This window comes from Telmatherina bonti (genome assembly GCF_933228915.1).
Source record: "Telmatherina bonti genome assembly, chromosome: 15".
Classification (NCBI taxonomy): Eukaryota; Metazoa; Chordata; class Actinopteri; order Atheriniformes; family Telmatherinidae; genus Telmatherina; species Telmatherina bonti.
This window is the reverse complement of record NC_136613.1, coordinates 130,001-157,500: the sequence shown is the minus strand read 5'-3', so window position 1 is coordinate 157,500 and position 27,500 is coordinate 130,001. Positions and strand designations below refer to the sequence as shown.

The 27,500-nt window shown below is 46.5% G+C and overlaps 1 protein-coding gene across 1 annotated transcript in view; it reads left to right on the top strand.

Annotated features, from left to right (window-relative positions):
• LOC306766499 (kinesin heavy chain-like) overlaps positions 1–27,500 on the top strand; it is a gene marked incomplete at both ends in the record, with an annotated part of 80,984 nt that overhangs the window by 7,705 nt on the left and 45,779 nt on the right. The window contains 12 exons of the mRNA XM_079254279.1: positions 1,694–1,742; positions 1,822–1,877; positions 1,976–2,063; positions 19,013–19,137; positions 19,490–19,594; positions 20,267–20,415; positions 20,539–20,687; positions 21,237–21,406; positions 21,505–21,573; positions 21,667–21,873; positions 21,948–22,094; positions 26,103–26,291. Coding sequence (XP_079110405.1) covers positions 1,694–1,742; positions 1,822–1,877; positions 1,976–2,063; positions 19,013–19,137; positions 19,490–19,594; positions 20,267–20,415; positions 20,539–20,687; positions 21,237–21,406; positions 21,505–21,573; positions 21,667–21,873; positions 21,948–22,094; positions 26,103–26,291 — 1,503 coding nt within the window. The remainder of the gene's footprint in view (positions 1–1,693; positions 1,743–1,821; positions 1,878–1,975; positions 2,064–19,012; positions 19,138–19,489; positions 19,595–20,266; positions 20,416–20,538; positions 20,688–21,236; positions 21,407–21,504; positions 21,574–21,666; positions 21,874–21,947; positions 22,095–26,102; positions 26,292–27,500) is intronic.

Here is a 27,500-nt window from a genome sequence, read left to right as displayed (position 1 = left end):
GGTACCGGACCCCCTTGTACGAGCTGTCCGGTACCTGTACGACAGGTGTCAGAGCTTGGTCCACATTGCCGGTAGTAAGTTGGATTCATTTCCGGTGAGGGTTGGACAAAGCCAAGGCTGCCCTTTATCACCGATTCTGTTCATAACTTATATGGATAGAATTTCTAGGTGCAGCCGAGGTGTTGAGGGGATCCGGCTTGGTGGCCTCAGGATTGGGTCCCTGCTTTTTGCAGATGACGTGGTCCTGTTGGCTTCATCTGGTCGTGATCTCCAGCTCTCGCTTGAGCGATTCGCGGCCGAGTGTGAAGCGGCTGGGATGAGAATCAGCACCTCCAAATCTGAGACCATGGTCCTCAGCCGGAATAGGGTGGATTGCCCTCTCCGGGTTAGGAGTGAGGTCCTGCCTCAAGTGGAGGAGTTTAAATATCTCGGGGTCTTGTTCACGAGTGAGGGAAGGATGGAGCGCAAGATCGACAGACGAATTGGTGCGGCGTCTACAGTAATGTGGACTCTGCTCCGGTCTGTCATGGTGAAGAAGGTGTGCTCCATTAGCACTCCAGACTCTGCCGTGAGCCTTCAGGAAACCTGCTCAACCCGACCTAAAAATCCAGGAGAAAAGTAAAAACAAAACACTGCCAGGAGAAGCCCATGACAGAAGGAGCTGAGCCAGAAGGTGAAGCTCTCGATTTACCAGTCGATCTACGTTCCTACCCTCACCTATGGTCATGAGCTGTGGGTCGTGACCGAAAGAAGGAGATCTCGTATACAGGCGACTGAAATGAGTTTCCTCCGCAGGGTGGCCGGGCTCTCCCTTAGAGATAGGGTGAGGAGCTCTGTCATCCGGGAGGAGATCAGAGTAGAGCCGCTGCTCCTCCGCATCGAGAGGAACCAGTTGAGGTGGCTCGGGCATCTGGTCAGGATGCCTCCTGGACCTCCCTGGTGAGGTGTTCCAGGCACGTCCCTCTGGGAGGAGACCCCGGGGAAGACCCAGGACACGCTGGAGGGATTATATCTCTCGGCTGGCCTGGGAACGCCTCGGGATCCCCCCGCAGAGTTGGCAAATGTGGCTGGGGAGAGGGAAGTCTGGGCTTCCCTGCTTAGGCTGCTGCCCCCGCGACCCGACCCCGGATAAGCAGAAGATGGATGGATGGCAATGTCTTCTTGCAGTTTTTGTTTATGCAGCGTTTCTTCTTGATGTTTTTCTATATGCAGCATGTTTTTATATATGAAATGCATCTGCACCTGTTGGCCAGCATACATTTTAGACATGAGGCAGACAAAACAGGTCTTGTCAAAGTTAAGATATCCCCAGTTTTTGCTGTTATCCTATTAGTTCTGCAGGGACTCTAATAAACTGCCAGTGTTATAATCCAGTGATGTGTTCACTGACTCACCTTTTCTCCTAATGTTCCCTGTTCCCCTGCTGCTTTCCATAAAAACGGTATCGCTGCAGCTTTTAAAATGTTTTCTCACATTATTTTAGATGAAGATGACAATAAAAATGTGATAATAGGGTAAAATATATGGCATTGAATATTTATCTGTGAATGTGGGAGTTCAGAAATGTTTATTCCTTTTGTAGTTTAATCTGAATAGTGTTGGATCTGTTTTGTTAGACTGTCTGTAGAAGACACTTCATTTACTGTAAGACAACAGGGCACCATCATATGTCTGTACATATTTTCGTCTGCAGGTTTCATATTTCGAGATCTATCTGGATAAAATTCGGGACCTGTTGGACGGTGAGACATTTCATGTGTTTTATGTTTCTGAGGTAGAAGTTTGTCAGATTCAGCTGGTGATCAGGGTTTTATGTTTCAGTGTCAAAGACTAACTTGGCTGTTCATGAGGACAAAAACAGAGTTCCCTTTGTGAAGGTAGTCCAGAAACATTCCAGCAGTTCTGTTTGGCAGATGTTCTGTTGAACCCGGTCAAGGAGGTGAGTTCCTTTTGACAGCTGCCTGTTTACTTTCAGGGCTGTACGGAGCGTTTTGTCTCCAGCCCTGAGGAGGTGATGGATGTCATCGACGAGGGAAAAGCAAACAGACATGTTGCTGTCACCAGTAAGTCCTGAAGTCAGGAGTCGTATATTTTAATTGTGCACAGGTGAGACATACTCAAGTGTGTAAGTGCTTTCACATGAGGACCAATCTGCTCCAAGTATTGAGAGTTGCAATCAGGTTTCTGAACTCAGGTTGAGCATCAGATTATCTCTTGGTTATCTAGTTTAACTAACCATTATCCTGTGATATCCTGTTTTATTAATGCTTTAAGTAAAAATATCACAAAATTGTGAAAAGCACGAGGTCATATGTCCAGAAAGAGAGTTTAGACCTGTTACAACTTTTCACCGCAAGACAGCAGACATGTGAACTGTTTGCCAGTCATCAGTTGCAATTGCTGTAAAGAATCAAGCAAGATTGGTAATGGTTATAAAGAATCATTTTCATAGTTGTCATGATGCAAAATAATTGTTTCAATCTCACTTTGACTTTTTTATTGTGTGAATGTATTTTATCCATATTTGACAGGGCCGCAGTTGGTGGATTTAACACAATTAATTACATGACAGTTCTGGGCTAGAGCTCTCTATAACAGAGTTGTCAGGTTAATCAACATGATGAAAATAAGTTGGAAAATGACAAAAAATGGGTAACTAATAGCTTGTGACACAAAGGGACCCTGACCATTCGTCAGAATGTTAGATAGATAGATACTTTATTCATCCCCAAGGTGGAAATTCAGGGTGTTCCAACAGTTCCTTTAAATAAATAAATAAATAGATGACAAAAATTATGAACAGATTAAATGAAAGATTAATACTAAACAGTCGAATTGCAGCTGGAATGAAGGACCTTCTGAACATCTCAGTCCAGCATGGAAGAGAGATCAGTCTCTCACTGCAGCTGCTCCTCTGTCCTGCCAGGTTTTATGGACGGGATGTTTTTTTTTTTATTATCCTGAAGTTTTCTCCTCATCCTCGGCTCCACCACAGCTCTGACAGGGTCCAGACTTCTACCAAGGACAGGACCAGTCTTTCTGACCATTTTGCCCAGAATTTTACAGTCCTTGTTTGTAATGCTGCTCCCTCAGCAGACACCAGTGTAAAACATCACACCAGAGATGACGGTGTGATAAAACATCTGCAGCAGGTCACTGCAGACATCAGTAGACCTGAGCCGCCTGAGGAACAAAAGCCGACTTTGTCCCTTCCTGTACGCTGCATCTGTGTTGGCTGACCATCCCAACCTCTGGTCCAGAACCACCAGGTACCTGTAGGTCTTCACATTCTGTTTCCTCTCCACCAATACATACTGGCTTTCTATGTGATGTAGATCTCCTGGAATCCACCACAAGCTCTTTGGTCCTGGAAGTGTTCAGGAGAAGACAGTTCCTGTTAGTCCAGTCTGTGAAGGCCTCTACCAGGTCCCTGTACCCCCCTTCCTGTCCACCTCTCACACATGCTACAACAGCGGTATCATCTGAATACTTCTGGATGTGGCAGGACTCTGAGTTGTATCTCAAGTCTGAAGAGTAGAGTGTGAAAAGAAAGGGAGCTAAAACAGTCCCCTGTGGAGCCCCAGTGCTGTACTCCAGAGTTCCAGAAACACTTCTCCCATCCTGACATATTGTTGTCTTGATGTTAGATAGTCCATAATCCAGGATGTCAGGGAGGGGGCCACCCCCATATCTAAAAGTTTATCTTTCAGTATGGCAGGCCTGATGGTGTTAAAAGCATTGGAGAAGTCGAAGAACATGATCCTGCCATGAGAACCAGGCACTTCCAGGTAGGCATATGCAGCATGTAAAGAACTGCGTCCTCAACTCCTAAGTGTTCCTGGCAGGCAAACTAGAGAAGGTCGAGATCCTCAGCAACCTGGATTCTCATGGGGTAAACAAGGAGTCACTCAAAGGTCTTCATTATGTGAGATGTCAAAGCTACCGGTCTGTAGTCATTCAGCTCCACCGGTCACTCTTTTTTGGGCACCGGTATGAAACACGATGTCTTCCACATGACCAGGACTTTTTCCATCTTAAGGCACATATTGAATGTCATTTGGAGAGGAACAGCTAGCTGCCCTGCACAGTCTTTCAGGAGCCTTGGACATAACCCATCTGGACCTACAGCCTGTTCTGGTCGGAGTTTCCTGAGCTCAGCAGCAAGCTCTCTAGTTGATAAACACTGATGGAGCAGCTCAGCGGACTCATGAGTAGGATTATCATCAGAGGTAGAAGCAACAGGTGCAGTGGTGGAGACAGCAGCCCCATATGTGGAGAAAACAGCCACGAAGGTGGAGGGAGCAGCCGCAGAGGTGGAGGGAGCAGCTGCAGAGGTGGAGGATCCGGCCGCAGAGGTGGAGGAGCCGGCCGCAGAGGTGGAGCCGCCGGCCGCAGAGGTGGAGCCGCCGGCCGCAGAGGTGGAGGAGCCGGCCGCAGAGGTGGAGGAGCCGGCCGCAGAGGTGGAGCCGCCGGCCGCAGAGGTGGAGGAGCCGGCCGCAGAGGTGGAGGAGCCGGCCGCAGAGGTGGAGCCGCCGGCCGCAGAGGTGGAGCCGCCGGCCGCAGAGGTGGAGGAGCCGGCCGCAGAGGTGGAGGAGCCGGCCGCAGAGGTGGAGCCGCCGGCCGCAGAGGTGGAGCCGCCGGCCGCAGAGGTGGAGGAGCCGGCCGCAGAGGTGGAGGAGCCGGCCGCAGAGGTGGAGGGAGCAGCTGCAGAGGTGGAGGATCCGGCCGCAGAGGTGGAGGAGCCGGCCGCAGAGGTGGAGCCGCCGGCCGCAGAGGTGGAGCCGCCGGCCGCAGAGGTGGAGGAGCCGGCCGCAGAGGTGGAGGAGCCGGCCGCAGAGGTGGAGCCGCCGGCCGCAGAGGTGGAGGAGCCGGCCGCAGAGGTGGAGGAGCCGGCCGCAGAGGTGGAGCCGCCGGCCGCAGAGGTGGAGCCGCCGGCCGCAGAGGTGGAGGAGCCGGCCGCAGAGGTGGAGGAGCCGGCCGCAGAGGTGGAGCCGCCGGCCGCAGAGGTGGAGGAGCCGGCCGCAGAGGTGGAGGAGCCGGCCGCAGAGGTGGAGGAAGTGGCTGTAGAAGTGTAGGAACTAGTCGGAGAGGTGAAAGAACCAGCAGCTAAGGTTAAAGGAGCACCAAGAAAGGTGGATAGTTCATTGTCAAATCTGATGTAGAACTGGCTGAGGGAGTTGGCTTTGTCTACATCATCCTCTGTAGAATAACAGTTGTCCAACTTGTAGCCAGTGATGGTCTTCATTCCCCTCCACACCTTTTTGATGTCTTTGTTTTCCAGTTTCTTTTCCACCTTCCTTTTTGTACTCCAGCTTGGCATGCCTTAGTAGACCTTTTCAGGCCTTTTCAGCTCCTGCTGCACATTCCTCTCCTTATCCTTGTCCCCTGACAGGAATGCCCTCTTTTTTTTTTTGGTTCAGGAGACTTTTGATGGCACTGGTTTATTATGGTTTATTATAAGGATAGCACTTAACAGTCCTGACTGGAATCATATAGTCTCTACAAAATCTTTTGTATTCTGTGACAGCATCAACACTCCTGTCCAAGTCCTGCTCCTCCAGCAGTACATCCCAGTCAGTGCAGCCAAAACAGTCCATTAGAGCATCCTTTGCCTCTGGTGATCACTTCTTGAAGGTTCTGGTGGTAAAAGGAAGTTTTTGTACACAAGGTTTGTTTGTGGGTTGAAGATAGACCATGTTGTGATCAGATCTGCCCAGTGGTGGAAGGGATACAGACCTGTATACTTCCTTCTCGTTGGCATACAGCAGATCTAGAGTCTTATCTCCACATGTTGGACAGTCCACATACTGTACAGAAATCAGTCTGACAGGATGTCAGAGAGACTTAGTTAAAATCTCCTGTAATAACAATAAACCCCTCCGAGTGTTGATTTTGTATCTGAGCAAATGCGTCCTGTATGACGTCACATGCCACTGCTGGCGCTTCTCTGGGGAGAATATAAACCACAACAACAACATATGGAATCTCCCGTGGCATGTAGTACGCTCGGAAACCAACAGAAAGCAGTTCAATGTCTGGACAGCAAACTTTCTTCTGTGACTGTCACATTACAGGGGTGAACACATCTCTGATTAAAGAACAGGATAACGCCTACACCTCTTCTCTCCACGTTTCTGTCACCAAGCGCAGATGTGAAGCCTGGTAGATCCACACATGACTCCGGCATGTTATTATTCAGCCAGGACTCCGATAAACAAATCCAGCTACACTCTCTGTACAACCGTTGGTTCCTCACAAGCGCCTCCAGTTCATCGCACTTATTCTGCAGCGAGTTGGCATTTCCCATTATATTCCTGGACATCCTTTTTGTCTGTATCCATGACCCATCTTTGCTAGCTCCAACTGTCACTCTTTTGTCCCTCCAGCATGAGGGACACAGACCCCAGTGCTCCAGTGCCTATGGGTATCACTGTTGCTTTCACCTTCCAGGCCTTCTCTGATTCTTCCTTGAGGCCTTGGTACTTCTCCAGTTTCTCATGCTCCTTTTTCCTGATATTTTCCCCACTGTGGATGGATATATTGATCACTATGGTCTTCCTCTGCTGCTTATCCATCATCTCTATGTCCGGCTGGTTGGCTATCGCCATTTTGTCTGTCTGAATCTGGAAGTTCCACAGGATAGCCCTTTAATTCTCCACCACCTTGGGAGGTGTCTCCCATTGGTACTTAGTGGTTTCCAGTCCATGTAGCCAGTAGAGGTGAAGTAAAGCTGAATTGAAGCTCATTTGGTGGTTCCTACCATCACCATCTTGGCAAGGGCATGCGTGTCATCTCTCCTGGAAAATACAAAATGGGTAAAGAGGTGGAGCTGAGAGGGGGGGCTGTGAGCGTGGGGTGGGTGATTGATATCTATTAAACTCTGACCTGCCTGTAGCTAAGAGCTAACCAAGCTATCAGGAGCTAATCAGGAGCTAATCAGCTAATGGAGGTGGGTGGACTAAAGCTAAATTGCGCTGTTACTGTGTGCCTTCTTGCAGTGCGATATCTGGTACCTTTCAATCAAAATGAGATGCCCATGATTATGTCAAAATTCAAGATGAAACTGGTTATAAATGGATGAGTTATGAAAAAAAATTACTCTCCCCACAAAGGTCATGAAGGTAAACCTAAATATTTTTCATACCAGGTTGTAAATATGTTTATTTCTGCTGTGAAGTTAGTCTTTTTAACATGGGGATTTGTTATGTTTTGGAACCCCTAGTGGAGGAGGGGGAACTGAAATTTGTGGAACTTTCGTATCGGGTGTGGGCAGGATCAAGGAGGGATGGGTGTATCTGGATAGGTGTGTGTATGTGTGTGTGGGGGGGAATATGTGGTTGGGTGGGCAGGGTGCAAGGACAGGTGCGTGATTGGTGATTTTTTTTTTTTTTTTTTTTTTTTAACAGAGAAGGAATTTTTGTTTTTTAACCACTGATTTCCTTGTGCTTTCTGACAAGTGCAACACTGACAGCATGGGAATGTCTGACCTGCTGAGATCTTGTCAACCAGGCTCAATTAATGTAAGCTAGCTGCTAACATTAATAGGATGCTTAAATTGCTCCACTTACCTCTCTGTCAGGCATGTGTTGGGAGCTCTAGGGTTAGGTAGGCAGGCAGGCAGGCAGTTGCAAATTGCATTGGACACACAAATGATCATTTAATTCAATTTAATTTAGCTTTATTTGTATAGCGCCACTTCACAACAATGTTGTCACAGGGCACTTTACATACACATCATTTCAAGCCAATTCATACATAGCCTATAATAGAAACCATCTGATTGCATCGAGTCATGACTTGGATCCAATCCTCCATCCTGAGCTGCACGAGGCGACAGTGGGAAGGAAAAAAACTCCCCTTTAACAGGAAGAAAACCTCCGGCAGAACCCGGCTCAGGGAGAGCAGCCATCTGCCTCGACTGGTTGAGGTGGAGAGGACAGGAAAGACAGATCAACATGTACAACTGCACTTATTCAGGAAGACCTGCGGAAAAAAGGAGAAATAAGTTAGAGATGGCAATCTTGGCATATATTTATACATCAATATATTAGAGAGATAAAGCGAGGTACTTCTCAGTGCATCAGGTAACATCCCCATTGCTACATAAGTAATGGATGGCTAGACTACCCATAACTATAAGAGCAATGAGCAGAACCTGGACAGTTGGGTCCCGTACATGCAGACTCCAACTCAGGAGATGCTCATATCCTAACTATAAGAATCATGGAAAAGGAAGGTTTTCAGCTCCATCTTAAAGGTGTGGAGGGAGTCTGCCTCCTGAACCCACGGTGGGAGCTGGTTCCATAAGAGAGGAGCCTGATAGCTAAAGGCCCTTCCTCCCATAGTACTCTTTGAGACTCTGGGAACCACCAGTAAACCTGCAGTCTGAGAGCCAAGTGCTCTATTTGGAATATATGGAACTATAAGATCTTTTATGTACAATGGAGCTTGGTCATGGAGAGCTTTATATGTGAGGAGAAGAATTTTAAACTTTATCCTGGATTTAACAGGGAGCCAGTGTAGAGAGGCTAAAACTGGTGAAATATGATCTCTCCTGCTAGTCCTCATCAGAACCCTCGCTGCAGCATTTTGGATCAGATGGAGACTTTTCAGGGCATATTTGGGACAACCCATAAATAAGGAATTGCAGTAATCCAGTCTGGAAGTAATAAAGGCATGGACTAATTTTTCTGCATCTTTCTGAGACAAGATGCTCCTAATTTTTGTAATATTACGCAGGTGGAAGAAGGCGGTTCTAGAAACCTGTTTTAAATGTAAGTTAAAGGACAAATCCTGGTCAAGAATGACTCTAAGATTCCCCACAGCGGTACTGGAGGCCAGATTAATGCCATCCAGATTAATTACATAACTGGATCATTTTTTTCTAAGTTTTTCAGGCCTGAAGATAATGACCTCTGTCTTGTCTGATCTTAAAAGGAGAAAATTCAGAGTCATCCAGGTCTTGATGTCTGTAAGACACCTTTGTAATCTAAGAAACTGACTGGTTTAATCTGGTTTCATGGAAAGGTAGATCTGAGTGTCATCCGCATAGCAATAAAAATTTATACCATGCTGCCTGATGATATTTCCTAAAGGAAGCATGTATAATGTGAAAAGTATCGGTCCAAGTACAGAACCCTGAGGAACTCCATGACTTAGCCTGGTGTGTGAGGAAGACTCATCATTTACATTTACAAACTGAAATCTATCAGATAAATATGACTGGAACCAGTCTAACGCGGTCCCTTTAATCCCAATAACATGTTCCAGCCTCTGTAGCAGAATATTGTGATCAATAGTGTCGAATGCAGCACTGAGATCTAAAAGAATGAGTACAGACAGAAGTCCTTTATCTGAGGCCATGAGAAGATCATTAGACTTTCACCAGTGCTGTCTCTGTGCTATGATGAGCTCTAAATCCTGACTGGAACTCTTCAGATTGTTTCTGCTCAGATAGGAACATAGTTGGGTTGAAACTGTTTTCTCCAGAATTTTAGACCAGAAGGGGAGATTAGATATTGGTCTATAATTAGCTAAAACTCCTGGATCCAGAGTTGTTTTTTAAGCAACGGTTTAATTACAGCTGTCTTAACATATTGAGGTCCATATCCTGTTAATAGAGATGAATTGATCAGGTCCAGTACAGATGTATTGATTAAGAAACATATTTCCTTGAATAATCTGGTTGGGATGGGGTCTAAAACACAGGCTGAAGGTTTAGATGAAGCTATTATGTTGGTTAACTCGGAGAGCTGTACAGGCAAGAAACGGTCCAAATGACAATCAGCTTCTAAAGACGTCTCTAAGGCTGCTCCAGATGAAATAGCATTAGTAGATTATTACATATATTATTGTTAAGGTTATTGCTGATTTCCTTCCTGATAGAAACTATTTTGTTTGCAAAGAAACTCATAAAGTCGTCACAGCTGAGGTTGAAAGGAATAGATGGCTCAACAGCACTATGGCTCTTAGTCAGTCTGGTTCCAGTGCTGAAGAGAAACCTGAGGTTGTTGTTTTTCTCCTCTATCAATGATGAATAATAAGCTGTTCTAGCCACACGCAAGGCTTTTTATACACTATTAACTTTCTTTCCAGACTATGCAACACTCTTCTAAGCCAGTTGAACGCCATTTTCTTTCCAAATGCCTTGATGTCTGTTTTAAAGCTTGAAGCTGGGAATTAAACCACCGGGCCCGCTTCTTCTGACTGGTTCTCTTCTTTAGAGGAGCAACATTATCTAGTGTTATACACATTAAAGCTGTCATTCTAGCAAGTAGAGCTTGCATGGATGTTTTATGTCAAGTTAACACATGGTATTGGAGGAAATGCTGCTGAAATAGACTTAAATTTGTTAACAACACTATCTGACAAACATAGACTGTAATGAATTTTCTTCCCAGCCCTTGTGTAGTCAAGTAAAGTAAACTCAAAAGTTAATAAAAATGATCAGACAGAACAGGGTTATGAGGAAAAACTGTTAGTTGATACTTCTGATGCCACATGTCAGAAGAAGATCCAGAGTGTGACGATGAGAATGAGTCGGTCTGTGGACATTTTGGGAAAATCCAATTGAACTTAATATAGAGTTAAAGGCAATGGTTAAACTGTCATGTTCATCATCAAGATGAATGTTAAAATCCCCCAGAACAATAACTTTATCAGTATTCAGCACTAAGTCTGATAAGAGGTCTGAGAAGTCAGTTAGGAACTGTGAGGAAGATCCAGGTGGACGGTAGACTACTACTAGGAGAAGTGGCTTCTCTCATTTCCATCTTGGGTGGGATAGACTAAGAGTCAGGTGTTCAGAGCTATTGTAACTATTTTTATGTTTAGGACTAATCAATAGCTCTGATTTTCCACACTTTCCATTCCTGCTCTAAGCGAAGGCGGACGCTTTTCCCTTTGCTCCGGTTTCCTCCCCTACGTCCCACTCTGGCCAGCGACTTTGTCCTGTCTGACTCAGAGCCTCATTTTACATCTCTATTCTTTACTCAAATTTACAGCATGGATTTGATCGGCTGGTCTCTCAGCGCAATTGATCAAATTTTCTCAACCCGAAGGTTGGGCAGAGGGGAGCTCACATGTCTTGAGGGGATGCTTCCAGCTGGATACGTTCAGGACTCATGGGCCAGGTGGAGACCAATGTGTCTGGCGGTTCTGTCCACTGAGGACGTGGAGGATGTTTACATCTTTGGATTATTGGTGATCGGAATTCTGCTGATTGGCGCTTATGGAGTCCTGATCTACCTGAAGACCCGTGAGATTCTGGCAACAACTGGCAGGCTGACAGAATTCTGTAACGGAATGGGCCGGGCTACTAGTGCACAGACTCTTGCGTTGACGGGACTCGACCGTAACCAGGATACCAGTCTGGCCCAAACTGGACATTTGGCCGAGGTCCCGGAGCTAGTCCACAAAATCGATAACATGGTGAAGATGTCTGCTAGAATCGGTGGAAATTTACCCCTCCCATTCGGCTGTTTGGAGCTGCCCGCCTGAGATCAGCTATGGACTCAAGGCCGAGGGCAAATTATTTTCCTCGCCTGGAACCCAAACAACAATCATCTGGATTCGGCTTCCCAGCGGCCTTGTGCCGGTGCTACCCCCCCTGAGAAGAAGAAGAAGAAGAAGAAGAAGACATGTTCATAGACGCTCTGTCCCCCTCCTCAACCACCCCCGGTCAAACAAGACTTTGTGTGTCTTGTTTGAGTTTGTGCTTCAGTGTATGAGGTTTCTTTTTCTCTGTATCTTCAGACTGCGTCATCTTGTGGCGCGGTCCAGAGTTACATGACCTTTTTTCCCCTCGACCCCCTATTATCCTAATGTATCTCTTTTTATCTGTTATAAGGCAGCGCTGGTAAAACTGGCTGCGTGGCCTGAGCTTAAGCTTGGTTCTGTATTATTTTTTTGTCATTAAAGTTACATGTCTGTATGTCAAACCTTGGACTAGCTGGCTTGAACTTTGAATTTCCCCTCAGGGATGAATAAAGTATCTTTGATTTGATTTAAAGATAGCTGCCACACCTCCTCCTCGACCTGTAGTTCTGGGAACATGAAAATTTAGACAATCTGGTGGAGTCGATTCATTAATACTAACATGATCTTCCTGCTGCAGCCAGACAAAATAGAGACAATATAATGATCAGTAATCAGGTCATTGATTAACAGAGACTTAGACACAAGAGATCTGATATTCAATAAACCGCATTCAATGGTTTTATTTTGTATGATTGGATTCATTGTTTTGATATGAGGTTTTCATGATTTACTCCACCCGTGCTATCTGTTTTATTCTTTCTGGGTTGGGGGGGGGCAATTGCAATCCTTATGGGTTTTGGGGAGGGTGGCGACTGGGGTGAGATTATTGAAAGGCAAGTGAGACTACAACAGTTTCCTAGTCTCCAGTCATGGGTTTAACTGACTAATAAAATATCCATGTTCCCAGAAATGAGATCCGCTCCATCCACTGTGGGATGAATCCCGTCTCTCCTAATAAGACCAGGTTTTCCCCAGAAGCTTTTCCAGTTATCTATAAAGCCCACATTTTGTTCTGTGCACCACCTAGACAGCCAGCAGTTAAAGGATGACAAACAGCTAAACATGTCATCGCTGGTCAGGTCTGGCAGGGGTCCGGAGAAAACTACGGAGTCTGACATGGTTTTAGCAAAGTCACACACTGAAGCAATATTTACTTTGGTGATCTCTGATTGCCGTAATCGGGTGTCACTTACCCCAACATGAATAATAATCTTGCTGTATTTACGTTTATCTTTAGCCAGCAGTTTTGAGTAAGATTCAATGTGGCCTGCTCTGGCACCTGGAATGCATTTGACTGCGATCCCTGGAGTATCTTTCGCCACGTTTCTAACTATGGAACGAAATCTTACATTTCTCACAACTGAGTCTCCAATGATTAGAGTCGTTGGAGAGGAGTGTGACGGAGGCTTTACCTGAGGTGGTGGGGATGTAGCGGGGCGGGCAGCACTGCGGGTGGAGGTCCGTTTTGAAGCCAGGGTAAAGGACAGCACGGACCTGTGAGCCTTACTGCAGTGCTCGTGCACGGGGGGAAGAAAGCACCGTGGTGTCAGTGAGCTGCTTGTCTGAGACTCATCGCTTAAGGGGGAGGAAATCTGCAAGACTGAGAACGTCAAATCTGTTGTAACAGGGAATGTTGTTTGGTGGAGGTATACTGGAGCGACACCTTCCTCTTTGCCGCCGTGGAGCGTCATGGAACCGGGCTCCTGTTGGCTCTGTGTGGAGCTGACCAGGATCTTTGGTTTAGCTCTGAGATGCAACCAGGTCTCTGGATCAGTGAACTGCGGAAGGGTCCCAACAGCAGGATGGCCATCAATATGAGACTTATTGGGGAATGCTGCTCTGATGTCCACAGCAGGACAGCAGGGAGCAGAGACATCAGGAACCTGGGAATCCATTTTTGGATCGCGGATGACAATGGTGTCCATCATGATCTCAGCTTCTTGGATCCGATGCAGATTTGATATCCGTGACTCCAGTTCAGTTATTTTTTCAGCCAGGCGCAAACAGCCGACAGTACTGGTGGGGGACGGAGAGGTGAGTGGAGCCATTTTGAGCATCCTGTAAAAATTAGCAACTGTCAGAGGCCAGACAGAACGAGGACCACACTGACACATTTAAACAGTTTATTGAATATTAGGTTGAAAAGAGTAAGGGCCCAGATGACTGCACGGTGTAGCTAAGGAAGCTGAGTTTGTACAGGGGTTCCCTCGTCCAGGATCAGAGGACAGCAGGACTGGAAGGGAGAAGTACAGAGCAGCAGTACAGGCAAGGGCAAGGCAGAAGATGATGTAGTATGACAGAAGGCAGGTCAGAATTTACTGGGGCAGTAGATCAGAACAGGTCTGGGTTCACAGGCAGGAGTCAGAAGCATAGGTAAACAGGCAGGATACAGGTGTTGGTTTGCAGATGATCTGACAAAATGTGGTCTGAAAGGCAGGGCTTAAATACAGAGGCAGGTAATCAGGAAGTGCTGTGCAGCTGGCAGGTGATGAGACACAGGTGGGACTAATCAGAGAGAGCAGGGACGGAAGGGGAAGAGAGAAGAGCTCATGATAAACAGCTAGCGAACAGCCACCGGGCCTGGCTGGCAGAATCTCAGCTGATCAAGAAATACCCGTGCTCTGGTGAGTCTATTGTTTATTTGAGTTTTATCTTGTCTGGAGGCTGCAATAAAAATCTGAATACTGGAATGAGTTTGAGGTCCAATCTGGGCCGGGCTAGGCAGAGATTGACCTCAAGGAAATTAGAGTCGGAGGGCTGAGGTAGGTGCCGTCGAGTAGAAGCAGAAGTCAAGACACCAGGAACGGATTTAAATGTGCAGGCAGTTAAGGACCTACTTAAACTAACACAATCAAGATTGTAAGACACCATTAAAAACTTGCAAAGCGTGGTGCTCACTGGGGTACGGCCTAGCTGCCACCCAGCGGTGGTCTGGGGATCCTGGCTCTTAGTTGGTGTGGGCTGGACCCTCTGCCTGCTAGGGTGGGGGTTTACTTTTGGGCTTGCTGGGGCCTGATCCCCCTGACTCGGGGGGGGGGGGGGGGGCCGGCTGGGGCTCCCCTCCCCCGCCTCCTGGGTGGGTCCATGGCTGGCTCCGGAGTGGGGTGGTTTGAGCCTGTGCTTGGCTGCCGGCCTCCTGAGTCTCAGGGCTGACCTGGCCTGCTTCTTGCCTTTGTGTGGGCGGGGTCACATTGGCATGATCATTCTTCTCTGAACACGTTCCACTCTGTATGTTCTGCATGTGGCACAGTCAGTGAGTCGTCTGCAGCAGCTGGTTTTCTTTGTCTCTCGTTTATATCTAACCTGATAGTTTTTGGTGCTCCTTACAGTTGATGGTTTAGTCCTCCGCAGGGGGAATATGAATCTTAAGTTGGCCTGTTTGTATATATGTGTGTGAATGTGTATGTACATGCGTTTTATATAGGCAAATGCGTTTGGGTGTATATGCGTATGTTTATGCATATGTCTTTTCTTTCTTTCTCTTTTTATCTCTTTCTTTATTTCTCTCTATGAGGTGTTTTCTTTCTCTTTCCCTTTGTCTTTCTGTCTCTCCTCTATCCTCTCCGCTCTGGTCCAGCAGTAGAAACTCTGTATTACAAACATACAAAATAAATAGAGAAATAAAATAAGAATCCACAAAATCAAGGGGATCCAGTAATGCTCCCCTAGGCAAAGTAAAGTTGCTCAGCAGAAGACAGCATCCAGACCATCATTCTGCTCACTTAAATGCTGGAGAAAACACAAAAAAAATTGCAAAGCAAGCTAAATGATTCAATACGAGTTCTCAGACCCTTAATTTGTATGTTGTCACAAGCAGAGGTTGTCACAAAGTTGTCTCACCTTTGTCTCAACAAACTGTGGATAAGCACCATTAGCTTGCAAGCTCTGGCAAGCCTTAAATTCTTCTTTGTTTTCACCACTAATAAATGAGTATTTTTGCCATTAACATCACTAGCTTTTCTGCATTATACTTCAGTCATTTGTTGGGCCTGTACCCCCCACAAAGCCTTCCACCAGTGGACCCATGTTTCAAACAAAGGGCCCTGAGTTTCACTACAACTCCCAGCATGTTCAGCCATTCACACCTAGATGTGAAAAGGTGTAAGACAATGGCACCTCTAATTGACCGATGGCCCACTTTTATTGCAGGGCTCTTACAACATCACTGAGACTTTAAAAGCCCCAGTCATAAAGACTGCCTCGTCTTTCCAGTGCATCCTGCATCAGAGACATATTGCAACTGTTATCTGCCTTTCCTCACTGGACGAGTCAAGGCCCCATTGGAGCAACAGATTTGCTGTTTGTGTATGCGGCAATTCTTCACAAGGGTTCCCTGTTTGTGTATATGGTAACCCTTTTCGGTACCTGAAACCATTGATGTAGCTGGTTCTGCCAGAGGGATAATTTCTGCAGAACCCAGGCCTGCTGCAGGACCCAGCAAGGGTCCCCAGACCAGAGCTTTGAAGGATTGACTGTGTGTTCAGACCAAATGCGTTTTGAGCGTTAAGAGCGGCAGGTTTCCATGTAAAGTCTATGGGGAGGCTCGGCAAGGGGGCGTCAAACTTTCCCGCGTCGCGTTTTGGGCGTCGACGTTCCACGCAGAGCGTGCGTCAAAACCCAGAGATGGCCAAAGCTGAACTTTGGCCACTGGACACGGGACGTCAACCAATCAGAGTGATCAGCTCGCAGTTCCTGGAGGATTCCTGTGGTGAACCCAGACACGGGGCTGAGAGGCCATTATTACTCCGTGCAATATTTAGGATAACCATTCCTTGCTAAGAAGCTGAATGTTACTGATTTGGCAACGTAGCAGGACACGTTGCCTAGCAACGCTTTGTTTGGGGGCAGCAGCGGTGGCTCTCTGCTGAGTGCGGCTCTTGTTGCATTAACACTGTTACTGCCCTATGACAACGTTCTCTGGCTTTATTTATTAAATAAAACCATGCCCTATCTCTACTGAATCCACCATCATTCAGACTGACCGGAAGGAAAGCTCCGCCTCCCTCCTCTCTTTTCCGCCACGTTTGCCGCTCGCTCCAGACAGAGCGGCAGGAGCGTTGGGAGCGTTTTGGGTGTCGGACACAAAAGTGGCAGTTTAGTGACCAGGGTCGAGCATTCAGCGCTTTGAGCGTTTTCGACGCTCAAAACGCGTTTAGTCTGAACACACCGTAAATGAGACTCCTCACTGTTACCGAGAACAGTACCAAGTGAGACACTTCTATGTCTAGGTGGAGATAGTTTAAAGAGAATAATTACTTTTCTTTTACTATTGTTTAGGGACCCTATTAACTAATGATCAAATGAAAGCAGGATGCCGCTGTATCCCTTTCATTTGTTTGTGTTGCTGCCGCTGGTTTGGTTATTTTTATTTTCGGTTCTGGGTTTATCTGTCATGATGTGTGTTTTGTATCTTTAGTTCTGATTTCCTGTTTTACTTTGTAGTCTTCCCTGTGTAGTTCCCTTGTGTCTTGTTTGTTTCTAGCCTTTGTTGTTGTTCATTAGATTCACCTGGACTCAATAATTGATTCATTACACCTGTGTATTTTATGGTTTTCCTGTATTTATAACCATTGGTTTCTGTTCCCATTGCGGGTTCATTGTTTGTGTTAGCCTCCTGTGTTCTCTACCCGTCAGTTCAGTTCTTGTATTTAAACTTCTTAATTCTGATTCCATGGCTTCCGTTCCTGCATTTGGGTCCACACCTCCACCACAGCATTGACATTATCTCCATTTATCTCATTTTTGGAGTGAATAATAAGCTTATTGTTATGCAAACCCACTGACACTGACCATTTGACTATCTGTATTACCTTTCTAAATTTCAAGCCACAACCGTGGGAGTTGATCTCACGTTTGTGCCTGTGTAAGGACCACAGAACTGCCAATTTAAGTAATTTATTACTGCTCTCGTCTTCCTTCTCTCCTTTCCTTTGTCTCCCTTGAAGTTCCCCTGACCTGAGAGTCTTAAGACCACCTGGCTATCCACCATTTTGTCCTCCTTCCTGTCAGCCATTTCGTAATCTTCTTAAGTAGCATTAGCATCAGCTAAGCTCAAACAGCTAATGCTAGCTGAAGCTTGAGCTTACTCTTTCCTGTCAGTGTCCACCATTTTGTAATCTGCTAACCTCATTGGCATGGGCTAAGCTAACATTAGCATTCAACAGCTAATGCTAGCTCAAACTTGTGCTCAATTGTCTCCCTGCAAATTTCTTATCATCTAGTCCTTTAGGCTATCTTGTAGCTTGCTAAGTTAGTGCTAGCATCAGCCTAAGAGCAAACACCATTAACTGGACTAACCAGCCTCTAGTCATCGTAGGGTAGGTGTGCTAGGCTATAGCAACTTTAAAACAAGTGCGTTACACCACTTAGCCAACCCCATTTGCTGCTAACCTAGCCTGCAACCTGCAGCTAGCACCGTTAGTTGTTAAGCTAGCTTGTAACCTACAGCTAGCCTCATACTCAAAACTCATTGCCAAAGTGATTCCCACTTTAGCACCTCACTTCTCGTTCCTCCATTTTTCCTACACACACACACACACACACACACACACACACACAAATCCATATCACCAACCTTCATTTAAGTTTTGTTATCTTGACCATTTTATTTATATATTTTTGTAGTTAGACTGACAATATTTTAGTATAGAAAATTTGATTGTATCAAATCGAACCAATTGACTTTAACCCGTTGATGAAAATCTGTTTAATAAATTCTGGTGTATCGTAAACAGAAATTGTCCGTGCTTATTTGCATTTGCCTGTGTCAAATCGCCGGTGACCAAGTCAGTGCTTGATCTCAGCTTTCACTGCTGGCTCTTGAGACTGAGGCATTATTCATTATCTTTGTTCCTGACTTTTCTGGTGGTGCCCGGAATTTTGGTTTTATAATAGTTTCATTGGAAAATCTAACCTACATCTGCTGTGAAGTTGGACTTTGGAAATCTATGGGGATTTGCTCTGTTTTGAAGCCAGTCCCTAGTGGATGAAGGGAGAACTGCAGTTTTATGCAGTTCTGCATAGACTTCACTTTTAACCATTGGAGGTTGCCGTTTGGTCCACACCTGGTGTGCTGAGAGACCCTTTTTTCCCCTCCCCACTTCATTGTATTTCATATGTTGTGAATGTCTGAGTATGTGCTTATTTGTGTTCTGATTGCCCTGGTGGGGCAGTACATAGATTCTTCTTCTTTCTCCCAACCCCCTTGCTTACCTTGTGTTTTCTTTCTGAGCTGCAGAAACAGCGCACAGTGTCTAGCTGCGCTGCAGTTTGCTATGTATGTGTGTTTGTTCAATTGTGTCTGATCACTCTGATCAGGTTGTACTAAAAACCAAATTTCTTTGTACTGGTACAGTTAATTGACAACAGATAAAATTCTGATTCTGATTGTGAAGTAGCACTCTATAGTCTGTGGTGTGACACCAGTATGTCTCCCTCCTGTCTTTCCTGTCTATCCTGTCTGGTGTTTCTGCAGACATGAATGAGCACAGCTCTCGCAGTCACAGTATTTTTCTGATCAACATCAAGCAGGAAAATGTGGAAACGGAGATGAAACTATCTGGAAAACTTTACTTGGTGGACCTTGCTGGCAGTGAGAAGGTGTCCTCTTCTTCCTTCCTTCTTCATCTCTGTGTTCATCACAGCTGTTTTGACGTCAGAACAGAAACTAGAGATCTAAGTCCAAAGTTCTTTCAGTTAATCAGAAAACATACTCATCTGTAACCTGTCCCTCTCCTGTCTATCACCTGTTTATCTGCCGTCACTACGCTCTCACTTGTCCCTATACTATGCCTCTACTCTGTCTCCACTGTCTCTCACCTGTCCCTCTATTTTTCCCCTACTCTTACCTGTCCCTCTGCATGACCGCTTTATTTGCCTCTTATCCTCACCTGTGTTTATATTGACTCTAACCTCTCTATTAGATGTTCCTTACCTGTCTGTCACTGTCCAGGTTAGTAAAACCGGAGCAGAGGGTTCTGTTTTGGATGAAGCCAAGAACATCAACAAGTCTCTTTCTGCTCTGGGGAATGTTATCGCTGCTCTGAGCGAAGGAACGGTGAGTATCCACCAGGTGAGAGTCCCTCAGGTATCTTAGGTGGGCCTGAAAACAGATTTTTAATAAGAATAATAATGGTAATATTGAACTAGAAGCATACAGAGAATGCAGACCTCAACCTAGTTAACAGAATTTGTAGAAGTCACCTATTAGAGGACCTGAGGGTTCTGGAGGGCTCATAGTACCTGAGGATGTCCTACAAGGAAGAAAGACCAAGACCATTAAGAGTCTTAAAAACCAGTAATAGACCTTAAAATCAACCCTGAAGCGGACTGGAAGCCAATGCAGAGACTTTAGGATGGGAGTGATATGGGCTCTCTTTCTGGTCCCAGTAAGCAGACATGGAGCACAGTTCTGCACCAGCTGTTAATATTATTTATTTCCATCAGATGGACCCTGGCAACATACGTTGCCTTTAGACACCAAGATGAAGCAATTGGCTTAAAAAGTGTTGAAGTTAACATCAATGCTATTGACATAAATTCTGCCTTGTTGGCAATAATAATAATAGTAATTTTTTTAAAATAAATATTTCAATGATTTTGGAGAACTTGCCAGATTCCTTTGTTGGAACTATTAGATGTATCCAATCAGTTGATTGTTTGGCCTGCAGTGGACATTACCATATAAAAAACTAATAATGTGTCATGGTACTCCCTGTTCTGCTTTTAGAAAACCCATGTTCCATACAGAGACAGTAAGATGACACGGATCCTGCAGGACTCTCTAGGAGGAAACTGTAGGACCACCATCATAATTTGCTGTTCGCCATCTGTTTACAATGAGGCTGAAACTAAGTCCACCCTCATGTTCGGACAAAGGTACAGGAACACATCTGAACTATTCAAGATAAGACCTTTGTTTGCTCATTGCAACCTGTGGCCAATAAAATGACCTCCCAGCTCTACTATAAAATCAAACTGAACCAAGTAATTTGGCTTTAGGGCTAAAACCATAAAGAACACAGTGTCTGTGAACCTGGAGCTGACTGCAGAGGAGTGGAAGAAGAAGTATGAGAAGGAGAAAGAGAAGAACAGAAATCTGAGCATAATCATCCAGAAACTGGAAAATGAGCTGAAGCGCTGGAGGAAAGGTGAGAAACTCTGGGAATGTAGCATACTGGTTGGCCAATAAACCAGGTTTCTTGATTATTTTACACTGTTTCTATTCTCTTTAAGTCTGTTGAAATTTAAGAACATTGATCTTTGAAATGAGTTCCTCTGTGAGCTGCATGGTACTGTGGTAGTTTGCACCTTTGTCTCAGGGAAAGGTGGCTGCTAGTTCTACCTTCAGCTTTATGCACACTGGCCTTTCTGAGTGGAGTTTGCATGCTCTCCCTGTTTATGCTGGGGTCCCTCCAGTCCTCGTTATCCAAACCCATTCATGTTAGGTTAACTGTTCCGTCAAAGTTGTCCTGAGGAGTAAGTGAGAGTTTGATAGTATAATGATTGACTGGTTACCTGTCCAGGTGTAATGCCTCTCACAAGTTGGGAATTACTCCACCTTGACTCTAAATTAGGATAAGGGGAATAAAATTGTTGGTTGAATCTTTTAGAAAATTCCGCTCTGTACATCCTAATGGGGAGGACTGGGTGAGGGGACAGAATTAGCTGACCCTTTGTCTCTGGGTGAGCCTGTCTAGGTGAGTCTGTACCTGTGGAGGAGCAGTTAAGCAGCAAAAACAAGAGGATCAGCAGTGATACTGCCACAGTAATGGATGGCTTGGCCCCATCTACTGTACCGTTGTCTGAAGAGGAGAAGATGCAGTATGAGACACTAATCACAGACCTATATCAGCAGCTGGACGACAAGGTGAGTCCCACCTTCACCCGCTGGTGGATGACAACGTGAGGATGTGAGTCCATCCTACAGGTAGATGATTAAGTGTTAAATTTGAAACTTTGTCTCAGGATGACGAGATCAACCACCATAGTCAGACATCAGAAAGTCTCAAACAGCAGTTGATGGAACAGGATGAGGTGAGTTTTACCAGTCATCCACCTGTCTGCCACCTGCCTTTCATCTGTCTGTTTCCTTTTGGATCAACTGTCATCCCAACTTTCTCGCCACAGCTGCTTGCATCTGGCCATCAGGACCATGAGCGGTTGCAGGAAGAGCTGTCTAGGCTGCAGAGGGACAATGATTCAGCTAAAGAGGAGGTGAAGGAGGTGCTGCAGGCATTAGAGGAGCTCGCCGTCAACTATGACCACAAGTGTCAGGAGGTGGAGAACAAGAATCGCTGTAATGAGCAGCTTAATGAAGAGCTTGCACACAAAACAGTGAGTCTGCTTTCAGCAATACAGTGAATTGTGAAGCATGTTTCTATGTTTGTTGATCTCTGTTCTGGTTCCAGGTGGTTCTGGAAGCAGTCAAGAGGGAGCTGTCCAGTCTGCAGGAACTTAGCTCACACCATAAGAAGAGGTCTGCAGAGATCCTAATTCTGCTGCTCAAAGATCTGGGGGAAATTGGTGGTGTCCTTGGGACCAGTGAGCTCAAAGCTGTGAGGCTTCAGCTTTTCTTCATCTCTTATTTTTTTTCTCAAGGTGTTTTTATTGATTTTCAATAAATTTATACAACATATACGTGAAAGTTGACAATGTCTTCATGGGGTGGAACACAACCTCCCTTTTTTCACTAACAGAAACAAGCGCCCTTCTCCGGGTCACAATTAGACTATCTGAGAGAAATTTAAATATTGATTTCCAGCAATCCCGCAACTTTGCACATGACCAGAACATGTGTGAGAGGGTTGCTGCTACTCTATTACATATGTCACAAGTGGGGTCGAGATTTAATTTGATCTTAGCCAGCTTGGCTTTGGACCAGTGGAGGCGGTGAAAGATCTTGAATTGGATAATTTTGTGTCTCATGCAGAAAGATGAGTGATGAGTGGCTCTTATCTAAGGCCTTTGCTCCGATGTTATCAGACAACTGTTCCCCTAAGTCAACCTCCCACTGATGTCTGAGCTTGGTCATGGATTCTTGATTTTGTAAATTTAGTAGTGAGTAAATTTTCCCAATTGATTCTTTTGAGCTGGGGTTTACTTTCAAAATTAAATCTAGAAAAGACGTAGTTGGCTGTGAGAGGAAATTGTGAGAAGCGGATGATGTGAGGTTACAAAGTTGTAGGTATTGAAAGAAGTGGGAACAGGAGAGATTGAACTTTTGAACTCGCTGATCGAAGGATGCAAATGTGTTATCAATATATGTCTTGCAATGTTGCCATTCCTTTCTCAGCCCATATTTCAAATGCTCTGTCCATATTTGAGGTGGCAAATAGATGATTTCTTGTTATGAAGGAGAAGAAAAAGGATCATTGAGGTGCAAAGGAGTGTTTAAATTGTTTCCAGACTTTGAAAGAATTTGGGCAGAGGGAGAGGTGAACAAAGCAGAGAATGTAGAGATAAATAGTTTCAAGTTGAGTATTCCAATTGTAACCAATTAATAGGGGTGTTCTGAGTAGGAACCTTCTAGTATAGGATATTTCTTGTATTGGCTGCCCAATAGTAGTACTGGAAGTTTGGAAGCAATAGTTCATCCTATTGATGCCTTTCTAATGTATTTTGATGTATCCAAGGAATGTTGTTCCAGATGAATTCTGGTATTTTGTTGAGGGACATAAAGAATGACTTGGAGAGAAATATAGGAACGCATTGGAAAACATGAAAGTTTAGGAAGGCGCTCATTTTTATTGTGTTGGTTCTACCCTCCAGAGATAATAGGAGAACATTCCAACAGAGTTTTTTTTTCTTTTGTTTTTTTTTTCTTCTCCAGCATTAAAAAAAGGAGAATGGTTTTCTGGATGCTGTGCTCTGCTGGGCAAATTTACTTTGCTAAGGGAAGCATGATAGATATAATGCTCCCCTGGATATTCAGGGGAGAATATTCATATTCTTATTTAATTTTTTCTATTTATTCTGCACAATTGTCTTCATCTTCATGCATCTTATCCGGGGTCGGGTCGCGGGGCAGCAGCCTAAGCAGGGAAGCCCAGACTTCCCTCTCCCCAGCCACATTTGCCAACTCTGCGGGGGGGATCCCGAGGCGTTCCCAGGCCAGCCGAGAGATGTAATCCCTCCAGCGTGTCCTGGGTCTTCCCCGGGGTCTCCTCCCAGAGGGACGTACCTGGAGCACCTCACCAGGGAGGTCCAGGAGGCATCCTGACCAGATGCCCGAGCCACCTCAACTGGTTCCTTTCGATGCGGAGGAGCAGCGGCTCTACTCTGATCTCCTCCCGGATGACAGAGCTCCTCACCCTATCTCTAAGGGAGAGCCCGGCCACCCTGCGGAGGAAACTCATTTCAGCCGCCTGTATACGAGATCTCCTTCTTTCGGTCACGACCCACAGCTCATGACCATAAGTGAGGGTAGGAATGTAGATCGACTGATAAATCGAGAGCTTCACCTTCTGGATCAGCTCCTTCTTCACCACGACAAACTGGCGCAGAGTCCCATTACTGCAGACGCCGCACCGATCCGTCTGTCGATCTCACGCTCCATCCTTCCCTCACTCGTGAACAAGACCCCGAGATATTTAAACTCCTCCACTTGAGGCAGGACCTGACTCCCGACCCGGAGAGGGCAATCCACCCTATTCCGGCTGAGGACCATGGTCTCAGATCTGGAGGTGCTGATTCTCATCCCTTCACACTCGGCCACGAATTGCTCAAGTGAGAGCTGGAGATCACGACCAGATGAAGCCAACAGGACCACGTCATCCGCAAAAAGCAGGGACCCAATCCTGAGGCCACCAAGCCGGATCCCCTCACCACCTCGGCTGCACCTAGAAATTCTGTCCATATAAGTTATGAACAGAATTGGTGATAAAGGGCAGCCTTGGCGGAGTCCAACCCTCACTGGAAACGAATCCGACTTACTACCGGCAATGTGGACCAAGCTCTGACACCTGTCGTACAGGGAAGGGACAGCTTGTACAAGGGAGTCCGGTACCCCATACTCCCGGAGTACCCCCCACAGGAGCCCCCGGGGGACACGGTCGAATGCCTTCTCCAGGTCCACAAAGCACATGTAGACTGGTTGGGCAAACTCCCATGCCCCCTCCAGGACCCCAAAGAGGGTATAGAACTGGTCCACTGTTCCACGACCGAACTTCTCCCACGCCCGAGCTTTTGCCTTGGCAACAGCTGAAGCCGCATGACGCTTAGCCTGTCGGTACCCATCAGCTGCCTCCAGAGTCCCACAGGCCAAGAAGGCCCTTCTTCAGTTTGACGGCATCCCCCAGTGCTGGTATCCACCAACGAGTCCTGGGATTACCGCCACTACAAGCACCAACGACCTTACAGCCTATTCGGACTCAATGTCCCCCGCCTCACTCTGGACATGGTTGAAGCTCTGCTGAAGGTGGGAGTTGAAGCTCGCTCTGACAGGGGACTCAGCCAGACGTTCCCAGCAGACCCTCACAACACGTTTGGGCCTGCCAGATCTGACCGGCTTCCTCCCCCACCGTCTGAGCCAACTCACCACCAGGTGGTGATCAGTTGAAGCTCCGCCCCCCTCTTCACTCGAGTGTCCAAGGCATGTGGCTGCAGGTCTGACAATACGACTACAAAATCGATCATGGAACTGCGGCCCAGGGAGTCCTGATGCCAGGTGTACATATGGACACTCTTATGTTGGAACATGGTGTTTGTTATGGACAATCCATGATGAGCACAGAAGTCCAATATCAAAACTCCATTTGGGTTCAGAGGGGGGGGGACCATGCCTCCCAATCACTCCCCTCCAGGTCTCACTGTCATTGCCCACATGAGCATTGAAGTCCCCCAGCAAAACAAGTCCCCAGAAGGAGCACCCTATACGTCCTGATACAGAGCCGTTCCAGGTGTAATAGGCTGTACAGTGTTATCACATTGATGAGGAAGCTTCTTTACCTCTGAGAACGCAGTCTGGGCTTAGACGATGGCTGGAGGATAATCTGGGAAGATGGAGATGGTGGATCCTCTGACGTTTAAGCTTTCCAGGTCCCTTTCTTGTTGTTGGATGTCAGTACAGTCTTGATAATAGTGCTACTTGGCCACAATGACGTGCAGTTTACCGTCGCTTTGTCTCGATGCGATGCCTCTGTGTGATCTATCGACCAGAATGTCCTTCTCCAGACCTAGCGTGTCTATGGTTAGGGTTAGATCTATTGGCTTGGTGGTGTCACCTGTTTTGGAGTCGGGATAGGCATCTCTCGCTTCAGCTGTGGAGGTACGTGAGTTTGAGGCTTTCGGGCCCAATAAGTTGGTTCCTCCGGAGAACTTGTATTTCCACAAGCTACTGGCCATTTACTGAAATCGGTTGGTCCCTAGTCCAGTACAGAAAAATATGAGATGCTTTAATCTTGTTTAGAAGAGTCTCATTGCCTGGAAAAAGGATTTTATGGTGAATTTTAAGCTAAGCGCGTCTGGCGTGCAGCCTACTCCATCACTCGTTGAGCCTTCTTCATCTCTTATAACTGTTTTCTGTCAAAATTTTGTCATCTATGTTTTCTCCTCTCTATTGTCAGATGACAGAGCTGAGTGGAGTGATGGAGGAGGAGTTCACCACAGCTCGCCTCTGCATCAGTAAAATGAAATCTGAAGTGAAGTGTCTGGTGAATCGCAGCAAACAGTTGGAAGCTAACCTCCAAGAGAACAGCAGCAGGATGAAAGCCAATGAGAAGGAGCTCGGATCCTGTCATTTGCTTGTCTCACAGGTAAGACTCGCCTGGCAGCCAAAACGTCAGGAGAACAAAAAGTCTTTTATCAACCAGAGTCGTGGACCGATTTCAGGTTCTCCACTGCATTCCAAAATGGCTTTGGGCAAGACCAAAGACAAGAAATACATGTCGCCTGTTTATCAGGTTATAAGTGTGTATGAATGGATGAACAGTTCTTAGCATGAGGGATGAACAACTGAATGTCATATCTAGGTCAATTTTTTTTATAAGTAAAGTTTATTTACTGCGGCAGAACTAGAGGTGGTGAATTTATCTGAGGCCTGAACCGGGAAGATAGATTTTCTCTTACTGAGGTAATTTCAGGGTGCTCCTTCTGGGGACTCCATTGTTCTGCTGGGGGACTTCAATGCTCACGTGGGCAATGACAGTGAGACCTGGAGGGGAGTGATTGGGAGGCATGGTCCCCCCCCCCTCTGAACCCAAATGGTGTTTTGTTATTGGACTTCTGTGCTCGTCATGGATTGTCTATAACGAACACCATGTTCCAGCATAAGAGTGTCCATATGTACACCTGGCATCAGGATTCCCTGGGCCGCAGTTCGATGATCGATTTTGTAGTCATGTCATCGGACCTGCGGCCACATGCCTTGGCCACTCGGGTGAAGAGGGGGGCGGAGCTTCAATTGATCACCACCTGGTGGTGAGTTGGCTCAGACGGTGGGGAAGGAAGCCGGTCAGATCTGGCAGGCCCAAACGTGTTGTGAGGGTCTGCTGGGAACGTCTGGCTGAGTCCCCCGTCAGAGCGAGCTTCAACTCCCACCTTCAGCAGAGCTACGAACATGTCCCGAGTGAGGCGGGGGACATTGAGTCCGAATGGGCTGTGTTCCGTGCCTCTATTGCTGAGGCGGCCAGCCGGAGCCGTGGCTGTAAGGTAGTTGGTGCCTGTCATGGCGGTAATCCCAGGACTCGTTGGTGGACACCAGCAGTGAGGGATGCCGTCAAGCTGAAGAAGGAGTCCTATCGGCCCTTCTTGGCCTGTGGGACTCTGGAGGCAGCTGATGGGTACCGGCGGGCTAAGCGGCATGCGGCTTCGGCTGTTGCCGAGGCAAAAGCTCGGGCATGGGAGGAGTTCGGTGAGGCCATGGAGAAAGACTTCCGGACGGCTTCAAGGAGATTCTGGTCCACCATCCGGCGGCTAAGGAGGGGGAAGCAGTGCTCCATCAACACTGTGTACAGTGGAGGTGG